Source organism: Macadamia integrifolia, chromosome 4, assembly GCF_013358625.1.
Source record: "Macadamia integrifolia cultivar HAES 741 chromosome 4, SCU_Mint_v3, whole genome shotgun sequence".
NCBI lineage: Eukaryota > Viridiplantae > Streptophyta > Magnoliopsida > Proteales > Proteaceae > Macadamia > Macadamia integrifolia.
The window spans coordinates 13,057,859-13,082,123 of NC_056560.1; the positions used below are offsets into that span (position 1 = coordinate 13,057,859).

The 24,265-nt window shown below is 37.0% G+C and overlaps 1 protein-coding gene across 5 annotated transcripts; it reads right to left on the bottom strand.

Moving 5' to 3' along the window:
* Positions 1-1,422: 1,422 nt before the first annotated feature.
* Positions 1,423-23,901, bottom strand: LOC122076973. Of its 5 annotated transcripts, none has more exons than XM_042642658.1 (5): positions 23,681-23,901; positions 16,698-16,787; positions 2,853-2,934; positions 2,677-2,748; positions 1,423-2,429 (listed from the first exon to the last, which is right to left on the bottom strand). In XM_042642658.1, the coding sequence occupies exons 2-5, from the start codon at positions 16,764-16,766 to the stop codon at positions 2,416-2,418; spliced, it is 237 nt and encodes a 78-aa protein (XP_042498592.1). In that variant the 5' UTR covers positions 16,767-16,787; positions 23,681-23,901; the 3' UTR covers positions 1,423-2,415. The 5 variants fall into 5 exon arrangements, with proteins under 5 accessions (XP_042498592.1, XP_042498591.1, XP_042498590.1 ...); XM_042642657.1 differs by having other exon boundaries at positions 1,423-2,460; XM_042642656.1 differs by having other exon boundaries at positions 2,533-2,748.
* Positions 23,902-24,265: the final 364 nt, after the last annotated feature.

Genomic DNA, 24,265 nt, shown 5'->3' on the forward strand with positions numbered 1-24,265 from the left:
GCACCCATGAAGTTGGGAAAGAAGAAATTCAGATGACCCTCGAAGTTATCATGGTGAGATTATAAGAGGCTGCTGTCCATGAATCCAACTGGTTTTGGGTCCTTCCCACCACTCTACATCTCTCACAAAAGGCAGGGAGGTTGCTTTTGAGCTTGGAGTGAAGATCATGACTCACCCCAACAATACTAGAAGAAAGAAACTCAGACCACAATTTTTTCTCTTCTTTCCTTGTCTTCCAAGTTAAACTGGGCATGTAATATTAATCTTTTTTCGTGGATCATTTTTGTAAGATTGAAATTACAGATATTTTTACAAATTTTGTAATTTTATCCCTAACTCGTGTCAATATCATAGATAAAGATTTTACATCCACACTAAGATACGTTTTATTGAAATCTTAAATAATAATTTAAAAAAAAAGACGTACTCAATACATGAGACTCCCGGCCGCCTCTACCAGGTTTGAAGAGGGTCATAATGTAGATGAAACTATTAGGAATTAGACATAGCTATAGCTAGGGTCAAATTTTCTCAAGGAAAAACAGGTGTGGGGGAAGCGAAAGTAAAACAATGGCTAATGTCAATTTTTTTCTCAAAGAAAAAGGAAGGAGAGAGGGAGTAGGGAATTAAAATAATGGCCTTACCTTGACCTACATGGGGACAAAGAAAAGGGTTGAAAGGCGAACAAACGGATCTAACCTCATTTGTATGGAAAAGGTTTAGTTGAACTGAGTGACTCTAGGAAATACTCCCAAGTCTTAGGCACACGCAAAGCCTTGACTTTCATGACTCAAGCAGATTTAATTGACCAAGTCCAAAATTTTGATAATTAAATTTTACCAATGGCGTGGGAGGAAAGATCCAAAGTTGTTGGAAGAAGCTCCAAGCCATACATTTTTTGTTTTTTCCCACTAAAAGATGTAAGGGAGGAAGAAAAAAGAAATACAAAAAAGACTAGTCTGGGCAAACCAGATCAAAACCACAGAAAGAGAGCCCCCACGTCTACCTTTGGCATTGTCATTAGCAAAGACCTAAGGCCGTATTCAAGAAGATGGATACCTAGTTCAGCAATAGGATTGACCTTTCTATAACAGTGCGATAAAGAACAGTTGAAGGAATGTCCACACTTATAATGCAAACCAAGGAATGTAATTCACATTAATTGACGAAACCATAGAAATATGTTAAGAAGGTTAGCTATTTGCTATTTGAAGGTCATATTTCTCATAGTTGTAAATCAACCTTAAGTGGGAAAGAACCACGTTGATGCAGAAGCCATGTTACTCGACAAAAAACTCCCCAATGACGAATCTCTTCACCACAAAGGTCCAAAATATCTTTTCTATTATTCCAAAAGTCCCATCCAACCATTAAAGTGGGTGAAAGAAAACTCAGTACAAACATAATTAAGAACCTGATAGGTTTGATTCAAGAATTTGACAAAATAATCATTGACTTCGAAATTTAAAGTCTATTTCTGAGATAGCTTTTAACACGTGCTAAAAACAATTACAATGGCTAACAACCATATAGGTTCCGTCTGAAATTTAGTTTTGTAGAAAGCTTTACTTTCCTAGTACAGGGTGTGAAAAGAGAACAAATTGATATGACTTAGAGATCAATTTTGATATTTCAACCACAAGATTTGGTTCCTAGGTGGGTCCCTTTCAACTACTATTTAAGGAAAGCTCAGATAAGAAGCTAGATATCATTTGCAGCAGGGAAATCCTGTAACTAAGCCAAAAACAAAATCAAATTGTTCCATGGCTTCCTTCTTTGCATTTGTTTTGGAAGTAGTTGTTGTATGGGTTTCTTTCATCCCTGCAACTATAGGAGTGGCATCTGAATCATCATCATATGCAGCCAAGGCTCTGCTCAATTGGAAAGCCAGTGGCACGAACTTTCCCAGTTCCTGGAATGCAACTGATACAAGTCCATGTAAGTGGGAGGGCATGACTTGCAATGCAGCTGGAAGAGTAACAGAGATAAAGCTACCTTCTTACTCCATACATGCTGAGCTCCACAAATTGAATTTCTCTTCTTTCCAAGATCTAGTCTATCTCGATCTTGGTACAAATGAATTGTCAGGAACCATCCCAGACACCATTGGTATGCTTTCCAAACTCACCCATCTTGATCTGTCTTCGAACAGTCTTTCGGGAAATTTGCCTTCTTCACTAGCTAATCTTACCAGATTGTTTATGTTGGATGTTTCCAAAAATGAACTAAGTGGTGAAATTGATGAATATCTATTCACCAACTGGACTAACCTCTCTACCATTAATCTTCATAAAAATTCATTTCAAGGAGAAATCCCTGTTACCATAGGTAAGTTGAGCAACCTCAACATTCTCTGCTTCTCTATCAATAGTATCAATGGCTCAATACCTCAAGAGGTAGGAAACCTCGAAAATCTCAACCAGTTGGACCTGTTAAGTAACATGATTTCAGGTTCAATACCTACACAGATTGGAAATTTGAGAAATCTTAATAGGTTGGAGCTAGGAAGTAACAGGCTTTCAGGTTCAATACCTAAACAGATGGGGAATTTGAGAAATGTAAGTAAGCTGGACCTAAGCCATAACAATCTTTCTGGTTCTGCACCAGATGAAATGGGGGACATAGACAAACTGAACCAGCTAGACCTAAGCAACAACATGCTAAATGGTTCAATACCTGCCGCATTGGGAAATCTTCGGAATCTCCACACATTGGATATGAGTAAGAATATGTTAACTGGTTCAATCCCTAGAGAAATTGCAGATTTAGATCAGCTGGTGTTACTAAATCTCAGCCACAACAAGCTACAAGGTTCAATACCTGCAAAGTTGGGGAAAGTTAATATTTCTTACATGGCTTTGGACTTATCTTACAATGATTTGGAGAGTCCTGCTCCAGACAGCAGTGTTTTGTGTAGTAATTGTGATCTCCCATCTGAGAGTAGAGATAAAAGCTTTAAAATCAAGATCACAATAATTATCTCTCTTTCTAGCATCATATTTGTTGCACTTGTACTTGTTGCTATACGGTTCCTCTTGAGGAAAAAGTTAAGAAAAATCCAAAGCGAAACAAGAGAAGAAAAAAATGGAGATATATTTTCCATATGGAACTATGATGGGATGATTGCATATAGTGACATTATGGAAGCGACAAAAGAATTCGACATCAAATATTGCATTGGCACAGGAGGTTATGGGAGTGTTTACATAGCAAAACTACCTACAGGGAAAGTGGTAGCTGTGAAAAAGCTTCATCGTCGAGAAGCTGAAGAGAAAGCCAATGAGAAGAGCTTCGCAAATGAGATACATGTATTAACAAGAATTCGGCATCGGAATATTGTGAAACTTTATGGGTTTTGCTCCCATTCAAGCTGCAAATTTCTGGTTTATGAATACATAGAAAGGGGAAGCTTAAGTTATGTTCTTGGAAATGAAGCAGAAGCTGTCGAACTGGATTGGGCGAAACGTTTAAATGTCATCAAAGGGGTTGCACAAGCTTTGTCTTACATGCATCATGATTGCGCGCCACAATTAATTCATCGGGACATATCGAGTAATAATGTTTTGTTGGATGGAGATCTCAAGCCGTATGTCTCTGACTTTGGAATAGCTAAATTTCTAAATCCTGATTCATCCAATCGCACTATAATTGCAGGCACATATGGATATATTGCTCCAGGTATGTCACAACAAATTCATCCTTCTAATTCCATGCTCATAATTATAAAAATATTGAGAATGATTTTGAACCATTCGATCATTTTTATGCAAAAAAATTCAAGAATTCACACCATATAAAAGACTTGAGATCAATATACAGTCATACATCTTAGGTGACTCAAAAGCCATCCTTGATAGGCACACATATACTAATCTATCTTTTCTAATTTTTTTTCTTCCCTTTTTCGTGTTTTCCATTTTTTATTATTTATTATGTCACGAGTCGATCAGTGACATGCCAACTCCCAAGCTTATCGGATCTAGTTTCAAAACACTGTTTTATATGGTTTATATACTCATGAATTAGGATTTATATGGTTTATATACTCATGAATTAAGTTTTATGAGACTTTTGTATATCTTCTCCTTTTCCCCTTTCTTGGTTAACCATATTATTGTCTTCATTGTTTGAATAGAACTATTACCCCCTTAACATCCTTGCTGAGAATACATACTTAAGAAGTGTACTTAGTGGATTAGTCTAAACAAAATTAGGGTTAAGAGGACAACTCACCACGGAACAACCAGAAAGAAGATGTGATCCAATTAGAAATGATTTCTCTAGTTTTAAAGAAAGATTTCAAAAGGAAAAACCTTGTAACAGTACAAGTCATAAGGAACAAACATGGCTATCAAAAAGCTGAAAACATCCAAACAAGATTACCAACAAATTACTATCTCTTGTTGAATATCTTGGTTTGGTAAATAACCCCCTGGCTGATTGTTGTTTGCTCTGTGATCTCTTTTTAATCAAAGCATTCTCTTTAAAAATTTTTATCCCTGTTGTTGTCATATATAATGTATATTTCTGGAATCCGAAAGCTTTAAGTCTGAATATTCTCATAAGATTATATGACGAAGCTGAATTTGTTCTTTTGTTCCCCCCCCCCCCCTCCAGAGCTTGCTTATACAATGGTTGTGACAGAAAAATGTGATGTTTATAGCTTTGGGGTACTAGCACTGGGGACAATTATGGGAAGGCATCCGGGTGAATTCATCTCTTCATTACCATTGCAGAATAAAAAAGATATAGTACTAGAGGATGTGTTGGACCAACGTCTCCCACCACCATCACAATTTGTAGCACAAGATCTGATATTCTCAATGATGCTTGCAATTGAATGCTTGAACACTGATCCAAGATCTCGTCCAACTATGCAGTACATCTCTCAAGAACTAGGATGTCCTACGAACCCTCATTACAACTCTTCTCCAAAATTTCATTGTGGCAAGGAAATCTCGGAATAAAGGTCTCCCACCACCATGATCTGATTTTCGTGGGGGCAAGGAAATCTCGGAATAAAACAAATTCCATAAAGTTTCATTGAAGTGGATCTTCATCTTAGCAAGTGGATCTTCAATTGCTAAGATGTTTTCCTATTGTATCTAAAGTATCATTAGTTTCTTCCTCTAATTGATTTTTTCTTTTTTCTTTTTTTGGGTGTGTTCATAGTACTAATCTTTATAAGTACTCTGTTGCCTGAATTTTAAAAATAAATAAATAAAATAAAAATAAAAGGCAAGGAAATCTTAGAATAAAACAAATTCCATAAAGTTTCATTGCAGTGGATCTTCCATTGCTAAGATGTTTTCCTATCGTATCTAAAGTATCGTTGGTTTCTTCCTCTAATTGATTTTTTTTTTTGGGGGGTGTGTTCATAGTTCTAATCTTTATAAGTACCTGTTGCCTGAATTTAAAAAATAAAATAAAAATAGGGCAAACGAACGCTACCCGCTTCTGAAGCCACTGCACCAATGCACAGACCAATGGGAGGCCATCTGGAGGCATCTTCAGCGCATGGGGCGGGGGCAGCGCAGTCTTCTAGCAAGCAGTGGGTGAACAATAATTCTATTTATTAGGGCAAATAACCTGAATATTTTGTACAGGTATTGTATTTTCAACTGTTCAAACATATCTGGAACCTAGCATACAATAATTCTTCCCTTTTTGTTAGGGCAAATAATGAGGCAGCTAGAATCGAACCCAACAACGTGTGCATTTAGCCATACAGTCTCCTTTACAATCCACATTATAACCCAAAACCTTGGGATTGCGGAGAAGAAGGCTCCGAAGAGATTTTCCTTTAATTCCCCATTCCTTCTCCAGAACATTGACATTGGTCATTAACTCTTCCTCAAGACTGCATCCAAGAACTTCAGGGAATTTCTTGAGTAACTTTCCAAGATCATCATCTGAAAGACCTAAATTCCTCAGATAATCCAATATATCATTCACAGTTTCAAATTTTGGGACTTCCTTTGCTCTAGCCTCACCCCAATAAGGTGAATGGATTTGACCAAATGCTTTTTCTAACATCTTGTCTTCCTCCTCATCACTAAAGTTGAATGCAGACAGTGCTTGCCTACAAGCTTCCCACATCTTCTTCTCTTCATCACCCAGAACTATAGTTTGGGTTTGAGCAGTTGAATGTATCACCCATTTCTGAGACGTGCTAACAGAGATACAACCTCTTCCTCTGATTGCATCAGTTCGTATATTAGGAGTGGGACCATCCAACGACGACAATTTGAGCACTGAAAATCTTGGTGCAGATGTGGCAGTATGTGACTGGAAGAAGGAAATAAGGCAAAAGAAATAAGAAAAAGAAGGTATCTGTGCACCAGTGAGGAGAATAAAACTTTTATCTCCACAAAATCATGCATGTATTTATATAGAGACTGGCACTTACTATACAGGAACATAAAGGTCTCTATAGAACCAACAACAGGGTATGCCTATCGCTCTCAGAAAAGATGATCAATAATTTCCATTAGCTATATGTACCAGACATCAACCACCCAAACCAAGTCTAGTTATGAGACACACCAATCCCTAAGGCTATGTTTGGTAGCCAAGAGAAGAAAAGAAAAGAAAAAAAAATCTAGAAAAGAACAGAAAAGAGAAGAAATGGTGAGAAAATAAAAAGAGTATGTATGTTTGGTTACCAAGATAAGAAAAGAAAAGAAAAGAAAAAAATTCAAAAAATTTTGAATTTTAAGAGAGAGATAGACACATAGGAAATCATTGTGTAATCATTCATTTTTTGTCTAATTATCTTTTCATATTTTCTCATGTTTTCTTGTGTTTTTGGCAAGAAAATTTTGAGGGGAGCAAAAGAAAATTTCACAATTCCCAAGAGGAATTTTGAATTTGAAAAGGGGAATCTTCTCTTGGGTGAAGACATACCGAGTGCAAAGAAAAATTCTTAACCCAAGGAAAAAAGTACAAAAAGTGAAATTTTTCCTTTTCTTTTCTTTTCTTCTCTTGGCTACCAAACACAGCCTAAAAGGAAAATTTTGGTTTTTCCATTTTCTGCACTTCTTTACAGAACCATTGTTAATAAGAAATGGCACTTCAATTTTAAAATTATGCTGTATTGGACACACATGTCTGCATCCGTGTCAGACATGGACTTCCCTGTTTTGTTAGCTAACAAGGAGAGGTTAGTATTTGTAACTTTTCTGAGAAGGAATGAGGTGCAGACTTTGTTCAATACAAAATTAACGATGGATTCCTACTCTGTAATTAAGCTTGCAATGAACAGTATCAAACCTGTAATTCAGTGTAAATTTTCAAATAGGATGAAAAGTTTGGCATAGGAACATAGTTGTCACAGCGTCGCCTAGGCGGCGATTTGGCGTCCCGGCGGAAATTTGAGGGCATGGCAGTACAATGATTTATGGGAGTCATGATTGGCGGCCGCCATGGACGCCATCGCACACCAATATACTAATCAATCGCTTTTTGTATTTTTTTTTTTTCACTTGCTAACAATGTTGAATATTATCTTTCTTGTATTTTTATTGTTAGGTGAAATAGAAAAGAGAATAAAAGCCAATCGACTATCAATTTCTCAAGACTCTCGAGTCTCAACTATCAATTTCTCAAATTGAGTTAACTCAGAACAGTGAACCCTCAAAAACCCTTGAAAGTCGAAGCCTTCCGCCTGTGACTACGAGTGACCTTCTCCTTCTCCGGCAGTGAACCTGAACCCTCGAAGCTTCCGCCTATGACTGCGAGTGACCTTCTTCTCCGGCAGTGAACCTGAACCCCTCGAAGCTTCCGCCTGTGACTGTGAGTGACGTCGTCCTCCTCCTCCTTCTCCTTCTCATCTCCTTCTCCGAGACCAAGGTAAGGGGCCTAAGGGCTTGCGACGTCTTTCTCCTTCTCCTTCTTCTTCTTCTCCTTCTTTGTTCCTACTTCTCTTCTTCTCTCCTTCTCAATTCTCTCCTCCTTCGTATTCTGCTGCTGATTTCTTCTTCTTCTTCTTCTCTGCTTCTCTTTCTCCTTCTTCTTCTTCAGTTCTTCTCCTTCTCTGTTCCTTCTTCTCATCTTCTCTCCTTCTCAGTTCTCTCCTCCTTCTTCGTCTTCTGCTTCTGAATTCTGATTCTTCTTCTTCTCCGCTTCTCTCTCCTTCTTCTTCTTCAGTTCTTCTCCTTCTCTGTTCCTTCTTCTATGGTTAATGTTTCATAACAGCATAAATAGAAATATAGAATTAGTTCTGAATCGAAGTATTAGATTGCTTGTTTTACTGCCTTATTTTAATCCCTTCTTGGATCACTTGTTAAGTTGCTTTTGACTACTAATTTGAATTTTTTTTTGGATTTTGATGTTGTTCTAATGGTTTTTGGTTAACATATATGAAAATGTTACTGTTTAACAAGTGTTTATATATTTACAACTTGTATAGTTGTATACTTAATGTTAATGTTACTGTTTAACATACTCTGTTACTCTATTTTATAAATTATAATTTGAATACTTGATGTTATCATGTTAATGTTATTGGTTAACACTTAACATACTTTGTTACTCTGTTTTGTAAATTGTAGGATAATAGGACTATAGGAGTTCATAATGGATGGTACTGTTGGTGGTAGTAGTGGGGGTGATAATATAAGCACGGCTGCATATGATCCGTCCAAAGACCTAACCAGGAAGGCCAAATCAAATGACCCTGGGTGGAAGTATGGGTATTGGCCTGACCTTTCAGATAAGAACCTTGTTAAATGCACTCTGTGGAAAAAACCTCAAGTGTGGAATTAAAAGGTTAAAGCAACATTTGGTGGGTGGATATGGAGATGTTGCTAAGTGTACCAAGACAACTATAGCGATTGCTACAGAGATGAATGCAGCTCTTATGCGCAATAAGAAGAAAAGGATGCAAGAAATTTTTGATGATGATGATGTTGATGTTGATGCTGAAGCTGGAACTGATGTGGATGTTGATATAGAAGTTAAAGGTTAAAGACAGTCTAGTAGGACTCCTTCTTCTACAACCTCTAGACTTATTCCTAGCTCTGGGACAGCTGCTAAGAGAAAGAAAGTAGTCATTCAGCCACAAGTAAGGGGCCCCATGAATGCCATGTTAGACGGACTCCTAAGCAAGTGGTTGCTGAGAGGCATCTTAAAGGTAGTACTCAGACTACTATAGAGAACCAATTTAGATCAGTGGAAGAAAAAAAGAGAGTTGATAATCATATTGTTGACTAGGTTTATCAGTGTGGTATTCCATTCAATGCTCTTAAGTCAAGGAGGTTTGAGGTGATGGTGGAATCTATTGCACAGTACGGATCAGGATATAAACACCCAAGTTATCATGAAGTGAGAGTGCCATTGTTAAAGGCAGCAAAGGATAGCACTGCAGATATGAATAAATATGAAAAGTATTGGAAGCAGTATGGGTGCACTCTTATGACTGATGGGTGGATGGATAAAAGAGGAAGGCATTTAATTAATTTCCTTGTTAACTGTCCAGAGGGGACTTATTTTATGGAATCTATTGATGCATCTAGTATATCTCAAACTGCAGAGAAGTTTGAATTGATTGACAACAAAGTTCAAGAAATTGGTGAGGACTATGTTGTGCAAGTTGTGTCAGATAATGCATCGGCTTATAAATTAGCCGGTACAATGCTGATGCAGAAGAGGACAAAGCTATATTGGACTCCTTGTGCAGCGCATTGCATTGACCTGATGTTGGAGGAAATAGGATTCTTGAAATCTAATAGGAATGTGATAAGGCAAAAAAAAGCAACCAACTTCATCTACAGGCACACACGCATTCTTTATGCGATGAGGGCTAGAACAAATGGGAGGGATCTTATGAGGACAACAACTACTAGATTTGCAACTGCATTTCTGACACTTCAAAGCTTGTTAAAACATAAAGATGACTTAAGGCATTTGTTTATTTATGAAAAATGGACTAGTTCTAATTTGGCAAAGACCGAGGCTAGGAAGAAAGTGGTTGATACGGTGTTTGTTGTAGCATTTTGGAATGGTGTGGAAAATTGTCTTAGAGCTTCAAAGCCACTTCTTACTGACTTGAGGATTGTGGATGGTGATGAAAGGCCTTCTATGCCTAAGGTTCAATTTGCTATGGATAAGGCAAAAAAGAAAATAAAAGAAAATTTTGGGGATAGAGAAAGGCAATACAAGAAAATGTTAGATATTGTAAACAAACGTTGGGAGATTCAGATGCGGCGTCCTTGGTATGGAGCAGCACTATTTCTTAATCCTGGCAAATTTTTTTCTTATAAGGTAATGATGGGACTACCAAATTATATCTTCTCTACAGATTGCATTTAATGAAGTCATTGAAAGAATGATGCATAAATCAGCTTTACAAGACAAGATAAATACTCAAGCCACTTTGTATAGATATTCTTGAGGTGGTTTTGCCTTGGATATGGCGATTAGATCACGGGCAACCATGAGTCCTAGTAAGTACATTGTTTAGTTGTTTTTTTTTGTACCTAGTAGCTAGTAGCTACTTTGTGTGATATATTAAATATTAATCTAGCTTTTTTTTATATATTTATTTTTTATAGTTACTTGGTGGGGTTCATTTGGAGGTCATGCTTTTGAGCTTTCAAAGGTTGCAAGACGTATTCTAGGGCTTTGTTGCTCCTCTTCTGGATGCGAGCGCAACTGGAGCACATTTGAGTTTGTAAGTAGCTGGGTATTACATCTATTTCATAGTTTAGACTTTTTATTTTTGGAACAATAACTTGTTTGTTGTTCTCTATTGTTTATGAATTCAGATTTATACCAATAAGAGGAATATGCTGGAACATCAACGTTTGAATGATCTAGTCTATGTTTAATACAATCGCCGCCTAGAAGAAAGGTTTCAACAAAGGTGTCTCGATAACAGAAATTATGATCCACTTGTGCTTGAAGAACTGGATTGGAGTAGTAAGTGGATGATTGACGAACAAGTGGATGATGTAGTCCATCCCGATGCTGATCTCACATGGGATGTTGCTGGTAGAGCAATGGGGGCAACAATGGAGGGGCCCAATCGACCCAGGCAAGCTCAATCATCAACCTCTAGAGGAAATATGTGTTACACACGTCGTGGTAGAGGGAGGGTTGTTGGGGAGTCATCAGAATCAGATGGGGAAGAAGATTTGGAAGAAGAGGATGTTGTGAATGATGGCTTGGATGCCATAGAAAACTTTGGTGAAAATGCAAATTCTTCTAGTGGACAACAAAGGAATCTGCCATCTGCTGATTTGTTGGATGATTATGATGATTAAGTTATTTGTGTTTGACTGTTTAAGTGTTTGGATTTTATGTATTGTTTAAACTTTAAACTTTAAACTTGAACTTTGAACTTGGATGACTTGTTAAGTTTTCTTTTTTTATTTTATGTTGAGTTCATTTGCTATCAAGCTTCACTGCATCAGTAAGTCATTAATAGCTTAACAGGTTAGCCACTTATCTTATCATTTGATCTATTCTTAGGTTTCCAAATATATATCTCTGATTCATATATGATATATTGATATAAATATATATATATATACCTTTTACTTTGTTCTGGTTGCTCACTCACTTCCAATCATTGCTTTCAAGCTTCAGCCACAGGTTAGCCTTTTACCTTTTAGTTTTGTGTGATGTACATGTTGATTTTTTATGACTTGATGAGTGATGACTCGATATATAACTGTATAAGTCAATAATTCATGTTGATTTTTGATGACATGATATGGCTATGTTGATTTTTTAATGATTTGATGTTGGTTAATATTGGTTTTATATGTTATAGGGTATATATTCTAGGCATGTAGCATACTAAATAATTTTAAAAAATAGGAAAAATAAAAAAATAGCATACTAAATAATTTTATAAAATAGGAAAAATAAAAAATGACACATGGGCTATTTGACCGCCATGGCAACGCCAAAACGGGCGATTCATCGTCAAATCGATTAGCCACCCCTCCACCGCCTCGGATCGATTTGACGCCGTGACAACTATGAAAGATAGTGCCACCAATAGCTGTTTTTAGTTGAGATCACCACGATGCCAAAATGAACAGAAAATTGGACCACGGGGCGTCAATACCCATGTAAATATCAAAATGAATAGAAAATTGGACCACGGGGAGTCAATACCCATGTAAATATGCATAAAATGAATTTCATAAGGCATACTTCACCTCTAAAAATGAAAAGTCATGCAAGTAGAAGGTTTCGATTTTGTATTTGGGCTAAATTACGAATGGCTGATGGATGTGTAATATATCAAAGGACTTGAATGTTACCACATGCCTACATGCATAAATTTATGGTTTTAATACGGTTTAATGGGAGGCATTGGTAGGTATTCCAGTGTTAAGGTAATGACAGGAAGGCCCCAAATAGATTTGATTGTAGGAACAGGAAATAGTTGAGAAAAAGGATGAAGTGATGATGATTCCCTGAAACTTCTCCAACTAGGCTTCGTACTCCATTATCTTTGTTTCTAGCACATTAGCTTGATCCATTAGTCACATTCAATTCATTGCATAAAACCAAGTTCGATTGTGATTTCTATGGTTGTAGGGGGGAGAAACCTGGGAAAAAATGCAAGTAGCTAGTAGTCAGGGAATAAAACAGCCTTGCAATGATACTCAAAAGAGGTTTCACAGTGTCAAGACCCAACCAAGCAATGTAAACTCTAAACTATATGATGCAGTTGCATGTGAGTGTTTGAACTGGCATAACCTGAGCTGGAAACCCAAACCAAGATGAACTAGAAGCAAACCAGGATTTTGCACTAATAAGGATTGGTAGAGAGTTTATTTGTTTCTTGGGTTTTTTTTTTTTTTTTTTTTTTTTTTTTTTTTTTTTTTTTTTTAGATCTTGGAGATATACAGGAGATTTAGTTTCCTAGTTTGACTTGTTGTATAATTCTGTTCTAGCTTTGGATTAGAAGTCATTTTTCTTTTCCATTACATATGTAAACCACCTATAGTTATAGGGAGATTAGAGTTGAAAATTGAGTTGAAGTTTGAAGTTTCTTCACGGGCCTTTTCTGGTTTTTTACTGTTGAATGATATTATTGGAGCTGAGATGCATATTTGTCAATCCATCATACCTATCTTGCCTGAAATTTGAGCATAATCTTCCCTTTCATGGGTAACCGTATTGTGAGAACACAACCTGCAACCAGAGCAGGCTTTGAACTTCCACCTGGACTTGTTGCATATATTTTTTATAAATTTTCTAGTTGATTACTTGGTCTCATTTTCAGTGTATTTTAATAGGGTTGGAAGTTGATGTTGGGAAACATGTCCACACTCGTTGCCATGTTTTGGTGTTAACAAACAAACATACATCTTTAACTTGATTGTTAAAGTGTGATTAGCTTGAAGAAACTCTTAGAAGATCAAAGGTCGAATCAAGACATGATGCTAAGCTTAAAGACATGAAACAGCAAACAAGAAGGAAAGAAGATGAAGGGCTAAAGAATGGAAGATTCAAGTGAAGAAGAAGACCACTAGGATAGATTAGTTATTTTTAATGTAATTTGTAATTTCCACATACTTATATGCACTCACCTCATGCATGTGCATTGCATCATATTAGAATGACCATAGAGCATGCTTGAGTAGGTATGGAAAATTTCTCAGTGGTGTGGAACACACAGTAACCTAACTCAAGGGTATTTAGGGAATCTTAAAGTTAGTATCAGGAGATGAAACCTTCATAGAAGTTGTAGGAAATTGAGTTGTGAGTCCAACACAACTGATCTCAAATCAATCCAAGGTCGGACCAAAAAGTTATAGTCAAAACACTGGTGACTGGTCAGTATGACAGAGCATGTCATGTTGACGGTCGACCGGCTGGAAGCCCCGGTCGACCGGAACCAACCGAGACTATAGGCGGTCGACCGACTGGAAGCTCCGGTCGACCGGACCTGTCCGAGACCATAGGCGGTCGACCGGCTGAAAGTCCCGGTCGACCGGTGCCTATCTGGAAGTACTCCAACGGCTATTTTTTTGCCTACAACGGCTCTTAGCGGTCGACCGGCTACTAATGGCGGTCGACCGGTATACCCAGAATATGTCCGTTAGAGCTTGATTCCCTACCTAAAATGCTTCACTAAGTTCACCTATAAATATCCTAATCACTCTTAATTAATTATTCATTAAGAAAGAGCTTAAAGAGCATTATTGCAAGCATTAGAGAAGTTTATTCTACTTGAGTTATTCTGTTACACAAATCCCAAAGAAGAGGCTTCAGTCTTAATTAAAGTTCTCTACTCTCTCCTGTGCAAGTCAAAGCCGTAAGAGAGGACTTTACATTAGGTGCATCACTCATCATTTATTATTCACTCTCATTTGCACCATACTTGAGGTATTCCTCTTATTCCACTATTTCTTATTTTCTGTTTTTTTTTACAATTCTAGACTGTACTTAGGATTGTAAGGATACTCTTATCCTAAAAAGAGAAAGGTCTCTCTCTACCTCTAAAAGAGATTGTGAAGGCGTCTCTCTGCCTGAAAAGGAGATTTGTAAGGATACTCTTATCCGTGAAAAAGATTGTAAAGGTTTTCTTCCCTACCTACTGTACTGAAAGGGAGAACTAGTGGAATACCTTACAAGAGGATTCTTGTAGGGAGTGGACTAGACTCGGATTGAGTCGAACCACTATAAATCTTGTGTTGTGTGATTGTGCCTATTTTATTTATTCCGCATTGTTTTAAATTACAATCACACTTGTGTTCTATACATCGAAAAGAGTTAAAATTTCACTAGTATAACCTATTCACCCCCCCTCTAGGTTATTTCAGTTGAGAACTTAACCCCAAGACCATTATTGAATTGAAGCCTTGGGTGGGGCTGTTGCACATGCAATCTGGTTCCCTCTTCCACTGTTTCTGCTGTTGTGAGGTTGAAGAAGATTTATTCTTCTTATTTCCTTAGGAGGACGGTTATTAAAATCCCAAAGAACCCTTGTTTCCTTAAGTTCATTTCTGTCCTTTCTGCCTTCTATCCCAAATTTCGGAAAATACCACTTTTAAAATAATTACCAATTAGTCCTTGTTAGTGTTTTCCTTTATTTCAAAAATCCTGAACTTCAAAATATTTAAAGAATTGCCACTGCTTCTTTATAATTGGTTTATTATAAATCGGGTGGGCCCATATCGATTTAAAATCAGGGTTTGGAACCCAGGGTTGCATTACCATAGACCATCCCCACCAACCATTATATCTTGACCATTGGACCATGAAAACAGTACTAACAAGGAAATCATTAAGAATGATTGATAACTTCAAAGCAGATTCCTTTGAGAGGTAATCTAGATCAAAAACAGAAATCTTGGATTCTAGTCCAAATTGAGGGTTCCACTTGCTCTTGTAACCCCAATATTGCTCCAACTTCTTCAACAAGGTTCATTGTGCATCAGAAAGTTTTCTTACAAGGGACAGAATCCGCAAGAACTTCCACTTCTAATGACCTTGTGCATTATTTATGTCAATACTGACAAGACTCAAAGACTACCCAAACAAAGTCTATTATGGAGATATATGCCAATAATGTATGGAATTCATGACTGGTGAAGAACTTGAGAACTAACAAGAGTTTCTTCTGGGAGCTGCTTACGTGTGGAAAGTTCAATGCATATTGTGGGATCTAGGACTATGTAAGTTCTACAATATTTATGATCACAATTCATGAAATATAATGAATAGGAAGAGCTGCAGGAGGTTTGGGTATTGTTCTCTTGGCTTAGTGGGGTAGTCTGTTTGTGATTGGTAAAATCTTTTTTTTTTTTTTCAGGGATGACCTGTTTTATTCTGCCTTTTTTTGCTTGCTGGGCTCTTTTCAGCCTCGGCCAGCTGTCTCTTTCTCAGACATTTGCAGACAAATCTGTTGTACATAGAGAATGATACTCCCTATGGCTATTTTTTATTGCAAGGAAAATTGAAGGGTAGGGAAATGAAATTTCAAACTCAAAAAGGAAATTATTGTACTCATTACCCCATGTGACTATATCACTAACTCCAAATCATGCCATATTTGGTTATTAAATTTCACTTTACTTTGCATCCAAAACCCTTTACTATAAAATGTAAAATAAAAATTACATGTAAAATGTATCATTAGTAAATATGGTAAGAAATTTAAGTGACTATATCACTAACTCCAAATCATGCCATATTTGGTTATTAAGTTTCACTTTACTTTGCATCCAAGAGCCTTTGCTATAAAAGTAGTTTATACAATCACATGGGGTAATGAGTACAATAATTTCCTTTTTAAGTTTCAAAATTTCACTTACCTTCCCTTTAATTCCCCTTGCAAGTTGCAACCAATCGGAGCCTATGTGTTTCTGCTCCTTATCATTTGCCAATCACCTTTTCACCAACCAAAGCAAATATTCTTCTTCTATCATTTCCATTTCAGCAATGAAAACGATAAGCATAAATTAGAAGCTTGTGCTCAAAGGCTGTGCAGATCTTTATTGATTCAATTTTTCTTTCTGTATCAACCATTTCCCTGTTCTCTCCTAGCTTCTACCACTTATACTTTCAATAATTAAGATGCCCAGCAGTAATTAAAAGAAAAAAACTAATGTTATGTAGAAGAATTTGTTAGCACCTACCAATGCATTCCACTATTCAACCTCTAGGTTATATGACGAATAATTATGATTGGAGACAGATTCAAAGAGTTATGAAGAAGAAAGACTCACAGTAGAAAAGGAACTATTTATTGCAGGTTGAAAGGTAAGCACAGGTGAAGCCAATGATTTTCCCACCATCCCTCACTGTTAAAAGTCCAGCTGAAAGAAAGAACAAATGAATAAAAGAGAAGAGAAAATAGTAAACAGCATAAACACAAAGTGGACACCAAGACAACCAAAGAGTTATAAAGATGAAAAAATAGAGAATCATAAAGAATTGATCCAAAGAAAATTCAAATCTGAATTACAATCTGTAGTTGTGGGATTCAATAAAGCTTTCCCCTTAGAAATTTAGAAGAAAAAAAAAATGAAAAAAAGAAACATCCATGATATAGAAACATGTTTTATCTGAACCAACCAAAAAATAACAACATTCATTATACACTATAAGTCATTGATATAGAAAGTTACCAGCTTACTTGGGGATTTCAACTGCCTGAATTTTGGAAGGAATTGGGATCACTCTGATCATCTGATATCAAATCAACTGTAACCCAACACTTACCTAGTTTTTCTCAACATGGATGAGCATGAAGGTGATTCAAAAACTTAATAGAAAGGGTGGCGGGAGAGGGGGGAACAGGGAGTAAACCAAAACAAGTAATCAAGGTTATTAGATACTCATTGTTGAGTTTCGTCCTTGAACCGATTACCATCTTTTGGCTAACCTAGCCTCCTCCGTACAGGAATTCCACCTGTTGTCCCTAGGCTACACCTTTCAGCCTGATCTTAGACCCTGAGTCACCCTCCATGGACGAACCTCGTGGAGGAACCCTTACGTTTTCAGGGCATTGTATTCTTACCAATGTTTGTATTACTTGATTATTTCGATTGAAGGAAGTAAATAAATCAAGTGACAATCAAAATAATAAAAGTTCACAAATTCTATAATTAGAAAACAGATTACTCATGAATCATCCATTCAAGTCTTAGCCATCTTATAGGGAATAATGCGAGCATCTCAGAATACTCCAAGTTTCATATCCGAGGAAAGTTCTCAAGAAACTGCTCGAGTTTTAGCAAAAGCTGCTCTATGGGGCAGGAAATTCTGAAAGCCTGAATTCTAACATGAAGCCGATCTAGGGCACCTCTATGTCAACAGCCTATTATAATTTATATCCAGCTGCTCCATAAGTCATCAGCAGTTACCGCAGTTAATAGGAGCTAGTCAAAAGGAAAAAAATAATGTTTCTCATTGCAAATAAGGGAGCAAGAGAAATTAGCTTGCAATCAACGTATCATGCTGAGACAAACCGCTCCCCCCCCCCTACAACCCTAACAACTGGATTTTGATTTTTTGAGGGAATCATTTAAGATAATCTAACATGATGTCGGCAGTTATTAAACCTTACTTCTAAAAAGGGTAGGATGCATGAGGCTCCCGCATGTGCGAGGCCCCCCTGGGGGGGGGGCGAGAACTACGCAGCCTTACCCCGAGAACGTGGAGAGGCTGTTTCGACCACTTGACCACCAGGTCGCAACATTCATACCTTTACTGTTGGACCAAGCGTCCCCCTTATCAAATCTTACTTCTAATGGAACACATATAGGTTTATGCTTTAGCAACACTCCAAAAATTTGAAACATTTTGAATCTGGTGCTCCAACAGCATCTGTTGTTACTCTGGTTATAATCAATACTATGATTCACCCAAGAAAATATGTATAAAGAAAAAAGAAGGATGGAAAGATGTATTCAGCCATGAATCCTACTGAGAACTAAGAGATGCACTCAAGCACAAATAGGATCTCAACAAGAAAGTGTGCAATGGGATTTGGTGGAGAACATTTGGATGCAACAATTAAATGTTAGAAGCAACTGGACATCAACTATGCCTTAGAGGTGAATTTTCTCAAACAAGTAGTATCAAAGCTAGGGAAGGAAATAATTATTTAAATCCATTAAGCTCCTAAATCAAAGACATGAGAGAGGAAATATCCATAAATAGAACCAAGACATCATGCCCCCCCCCCCCATGTCAGGCTGAAAATCCAATCAGTTCATTAGATAGTTGGCACAATCGGTGAGCCTAAGCAAGTCAGAATACGAATAAAATCCAACCAGTTCATTAGACAGTTGGTGCCATGGTGCCATTGGTGAGCCTAAGCAAGTCACAACATGAATCAAATTCAGAACTCACAAACACGAATAACCGTGGGGGGGGGGGATTGGAAGAAAGAGGATGTTCCTTCAAGAATCAAGATTTACTAATAAGATTTATACTGTCATATCAAAAAGAAAGATAGAAATGAGAGGAAACCCAGGTGCAAACTACCATTGCAACGTTCTATTGTTAGCCATGTTACATAGTTCCATTGCAACTAGGTGCAGTAATGGATATGCACTTGGTTAGGGATTAGAAACCATGATGAAATCTAGAACCGCAGGTAAGAAACAATTGGGCAAACTAGAGAAAACCAGATGACTGAATCAAGACTGATCAAAACATCATGCCTAAATCCTGATCAAAGGGTCTAGTAAGGATAGGTAACAACTAAGTAAAACTTGATTCAAATCGAACAGCTAGATCTAATGTAATGAAAAATTTTAAAAATAGCAAGTTACTAAAACAGAAAGTCCTGATTTGGTTATGAATTATTTATTCATCCACAAAAAAAAAAAAAAAAAAGAGGTCCTGATTTACCAACTATTAGAAATATATAATAGAAACTAAATAGCAAGTCTAGTTCCAAAATTGAAACAAGGAATCAGATTAGGAAACTTAAGTGAACAGAAATTAGCAAGTAAGAGCAGAAATTAGAAAGTGGTAAAGCAGAAACTACTGTAGAAGTACTGATGTAACAGCACTCAAAACAGGCAGCAAAACCCCAACATAACTTGAGATTGATGGACTGAGATGAAGACTGAATCCGCACTAGAAAGTGGATCTAAAAACTGAAAAGAGAACTAACAATGGTAACTTGAAAGATTTAGTGAACAGAAAAACAAAATGAATCTGAACTTGTATACACAGAAAGGGTAAGCAACAGAAATTGACCTTGAGAAAGAGAAAGAGAAAGATATGGACTAGGCCTCTCACCTAGAACTTGACTAGAATTTCACCAGTCCATCTTGGCATTCCACCAAGGCTTCACTGCTTCTCACAAAAGAAGAGCTCTGAATCTCACAGAACTAACAAGCAAAAAGTTAAGTTTGAATATCAAAATCACGGAGGAATTGTGTAGCCCCTTCTCTTTATTTATAGAATTTAGAAATAACAGAATTAGAAAACGCTCCATGAGCATGCTAAGGAAAGTCCCGTTACAACTTAACTCCTGAAAATAGAAATTCTTTGGGAACACTACAAAAATAAAAATAAACATTAAATTTTGTATTGGCCTCCAATTCCTCATATTTGGGCTTATAAATTGATATTACAATAGAAAACCAATAACACTAAGCTCAAGACCCATATAACCCATTGAGAACTTGAAATTAGCCTAACTTGACCCAATCTTGAGCCACAGGTTCAATCTGACCTAGGAAATTGTACCAAATGCAAAACAACAGGCTCTTCTTATCTTCTTGCAGGAATTTTGAATAACAAAGTTTTAGACATTAACCCAAGTATGGCTACGCAATGGTGGAAAAGACAAGAACAAAGTGACTTCATGGAGATGAGCTACATTTCATAGTTCTAGAGCAACTACTCACAGTATAGGTGTACAAGCATAAAAGTGTAAGCTAGCTAACGATGAAATGGCCAAAACAAGGTGTTGCCATGGAAATTCAGCAACCACTTTGTAGTGTCATGGCAGGCATTGCCAGCACTCCAGGGTCTCATTGTATGCTCCATGGTAATTGCATGAAAAGGTAAGCTATATCTAAATAGAGTGAAAGGAAAAGGGGAGGGAGAGAAATGTAGTACAGCCTAGGATTATAGATTGTCCAAGGGTAAACGACAAGGAAGAATGGAAGGAAAGATACTAAATCTGAAAAGGAGTTTAAGAGCTAGAAGAGATTGGGGTATGAATAAGATATAAGACAATGCTATGGCTTTGTGAACAGTAACCATAAAGAAAAAGAGGGAGGATGAGACAAGAAACGAGATAAGAAATCATTCAAAAGAGGAAGAAGAATTACCCATAACATATTTCGTCACCCATAGCTAAACAGCCAAAGAGAATTCTAAAAAAATGACTACTAAAAACCTCCAAATCAATAGTTACATTGCACATATTTATAGACTGGCTACTCCATAAACTCCCATTCTTAAGCATAACCCAAATTTAGAAACTTTCATAATTTCCAAGATTTGGGATCCAAGGATTCTAAAAATTGAAACTTTCTAGAGCTTCTAGAATCAGATTCATAAGCTTATATAAACTACTACCCCAATCTTGTCTATGACTTACTACCCCATCAAGCGAACTTATAGAACTGACCTATTACAAATAATCCCGAAACATTTATCCCAAGGCCCATATAACCCAATAAAGGCTTGAAATTAAGCCTACTAACGCCCAATCAAGCTAGGCTACCTGCATCAGATAGAGATGTTCCTGTCTCAAATGGATTAAAGGTAGCCAACAATGGGAACTGTATGGAAACCAGAGGTTCAGAAGTCCAGCCATCCAGAACTCTCAGAGTTGACAACTCAGTTCTCTATCAATCAACTGATTGAATGTGGTTTCTTTTGAGGGAAGAAAATTTTATGTCTTTCTCTCTTTGCTCTAACATATCATCACTATAACCATTTATAGTTATTTTGGTAAGATATAGACTCCAATTCTGCTCCCATTCTACTCTACCTAAAGAGATACCTTCATGTAAGAAATGCACACTGAACTCTATGGTCAGTAAACGAATAAACATCAGTCTGACTTTCCCTTTTCCTTTTGGTCTTTCAGGTACCACAAGATTCTCATTTATGCTGTAAGTGGTCTTTGTTGCACAAGAGCATACCATCACCGTGAGCTCTCATTCATTTTATCTCTAATCGGGCAACCCCATCTGATGCAAAGATGAAGGTGTACCCACATAGGAAGAATAAGGGTGCAGACCAGTATTAAGGTCCTAGGCCAGAACCTGGCTCATAAAGCAAGCCATGGTTCTGGTTCTGGTTCTGGTTCTGGTCGTCAATTGGGCCGGGCTTGTGTATGGCTTGTTTATTTTCTTGTGTGGGACCCAGTGAAGATTGCACGTGAAGGAAATGAATACTATGCTAGATTTCTTAGTAGTGGTAGTATCCAAAGTTTCTAATTTATTAAGCAGCTATTAGTGGTTAAGTTATTAGCTAAGTTGTTGTTTCTATTTCATATACTATTTCATATACTTTCTATTTCTGTGCAGTAGCTTTGGATCTCATTCTAGAAGATCCTAATTAGTTTGGCAGCCAATTTCCCCATGCGTAAGAGGTTACTATTTTTCATATTGGGTTGATTGCTATTATAAATAAAAGAGAAGGAGCATGCTGCCCACAATTTGGATGAATGATATTATGCCCTGTTGTGAGAGTTTCTGCTGTGGTGATTTATTTGCAGGCCAGAGATGGTGATTTCTATGGCTGATTGGCAATGAAGCTGACCTAGGCCTGGTAGTGATGGCAAGTCATAACCCCTCTACCCTCTCATCTCGTCTTTCATTTTATTTTTTTCATCTTGCATTCTTCATTTTTTTGTCTATTCACTTTGTCATATTGTTTCTCCCAATCCAGCCATTGGATGATTGTAAAATTTTGATATCATCTTCTCTTCCTACCCCTCTACCTTTGATCAGAAATTGGTAGGTATTGGCTCAATTGATTATGAGTTATGGCTTCATCTTTGAGTTACTAATATTGTCTTTTTTTAATATCTATTTTCTGTTCTCTCTTGTTTCTTCTAATCCAACCGTTGGTTTGCCTTGACATTTTAGTTACCTACCCTACCCATTCCATTCGACCAAGTTTCAGTAAAATCGGCTGAAGGAATTAGAGATATAATTCTGTCGAGTTTATGCCCTATATTCTCAGTATTGTCTCTCTGTGATTCTGGTTTTCTAATAGGTTATTTGCTGTTGTCTTTTCAGCCAAGCAAACCTCGTCACCATACCTTCAAATAAACTCCCCATCTTGAGATCACTCATTCTAAATACCAGATTTATCTTAACTGACCAAATTCTATGAGTCAATTTCAACTGACTCAACAAGCCTGTCACCACCCAGAAACCACCAGAAGCACAACTCTGGGCCTACAACAAACACCCTCTAGTAACCCTGAACTAAAAATGCTCCTAGTAACCCCACACAGTTGACTAAACTTCAGAGTTTAGATACTCTAAATGAGTTCCCTACAGAAAATGAGAATTATTGCATAATGGAAAACATTAAAAACCAACACAAAACCATTGTGCATTTGATTAGCTTACCAATGCAGAACAAATATCTCAATTAATCCTTGAGTTCAATCAAGGATCAATTGAGATATTTGTGTTTTCGAATTATATTTGGGGATTAATTGAGATAATTCAAAAACAGAAATCTAGGGTTCAAAATACAAGATGAAAGGAACCCGAGATGGCAATATCCAGATATTCTGTTTTTGAATTATCTTTGGGGATTCCTTTTAGGGGGATTTGCCATTTTGGGGATTTTTCGTCTTTGCCTATAACAGTAGGCTTATTTAGGCTTATTGCTGAACCACATAGATTGTTTGTGCGTTTCTTTCCGATACAGAGGTGCTTGACTTGAAAGTGAATGATTCACTATATAAAGATTCCTAATCGATACAATGATATTAAGTAGCCAGTCATTTCAAATTGCGGAGAACCAGTGTTCTAGGACTCTGATACATACTACAGATAACCACTATCAAGATTGTAGATTAATATAGTCAAACCGCAGAGCTTCAAGACAGATATATTTAATTTCATTCGGTATCCTTATATAGTTTTACAGGTACCAGTTCACTGTGAAAATTTAAATGAAGAAACGTAGAATGAATAAAAATGGAAAACAGAAGCACCCAATAAAACTCATACCATGAAAGTAAATCAGGAAGAAAGATCAGTACCCAGTAGAGAAGGTCGTCTCCCAACTTGCTTGTGAGAATGTGAATGAGAATCAAACCAGAGAGAGAGAGAGAGGGGGGGGGATTTGGGGTATATTTCCGAAAGGTATGGTTCTTCTGTTCATTCGAATGATCAGCTCTCCTGGAGTTCTCTGGACCACGAGAGCAAAGGGAATAGAGAAGGAACAGTTGATTGTGGGACCACTCACTTCGCTCCCTCAAATCTCAATCGTGCAAGCGTCTTGGCCGTTTGATAACGTTTCAAGAAACACGTTATAGGAATATAACAAAAAGCCTTTGATAAAACTGTTTCGTTTCATTTATTTTCAGAAATAGAAATTGAAATTTCTACCTATTTATGGTTCAAGAAACAACCTAGGCTACTTGTTTCACCGTTTCTGAAAACGACTCATGGTCATTCTTTCACTAGTTACTATTAACTCCCAGAAATATGACTTATCAAACACTTTCAATTCCGTTTCTGTTTTTAAAAACGAAAATTTATGTTTCTATTGTTTCTTGAAACAGAAACGACAGAAACATTATCAAACGGGCCCTAAAAGTTAAAAGGTTATGTCAGGTGCGCTC

Excerpts from the sequence above, each read along its gene's own strand:
- LOC122076973 (XM_042642655.1), bottom strand. The coding sequence starts at position 16,766 with ATGGTGGGAAAATCATTGGCTTCACCTGTGCTTACCTTTCAACCTGCA. Across the intron at positions 6,289-16,697 it reads TAAATAGTTCCTTTTCTACT|TCACATACTGCCACATCTGC; the intron begins GTGAGTCTTTCT and ends TCCTTCTTCCAG.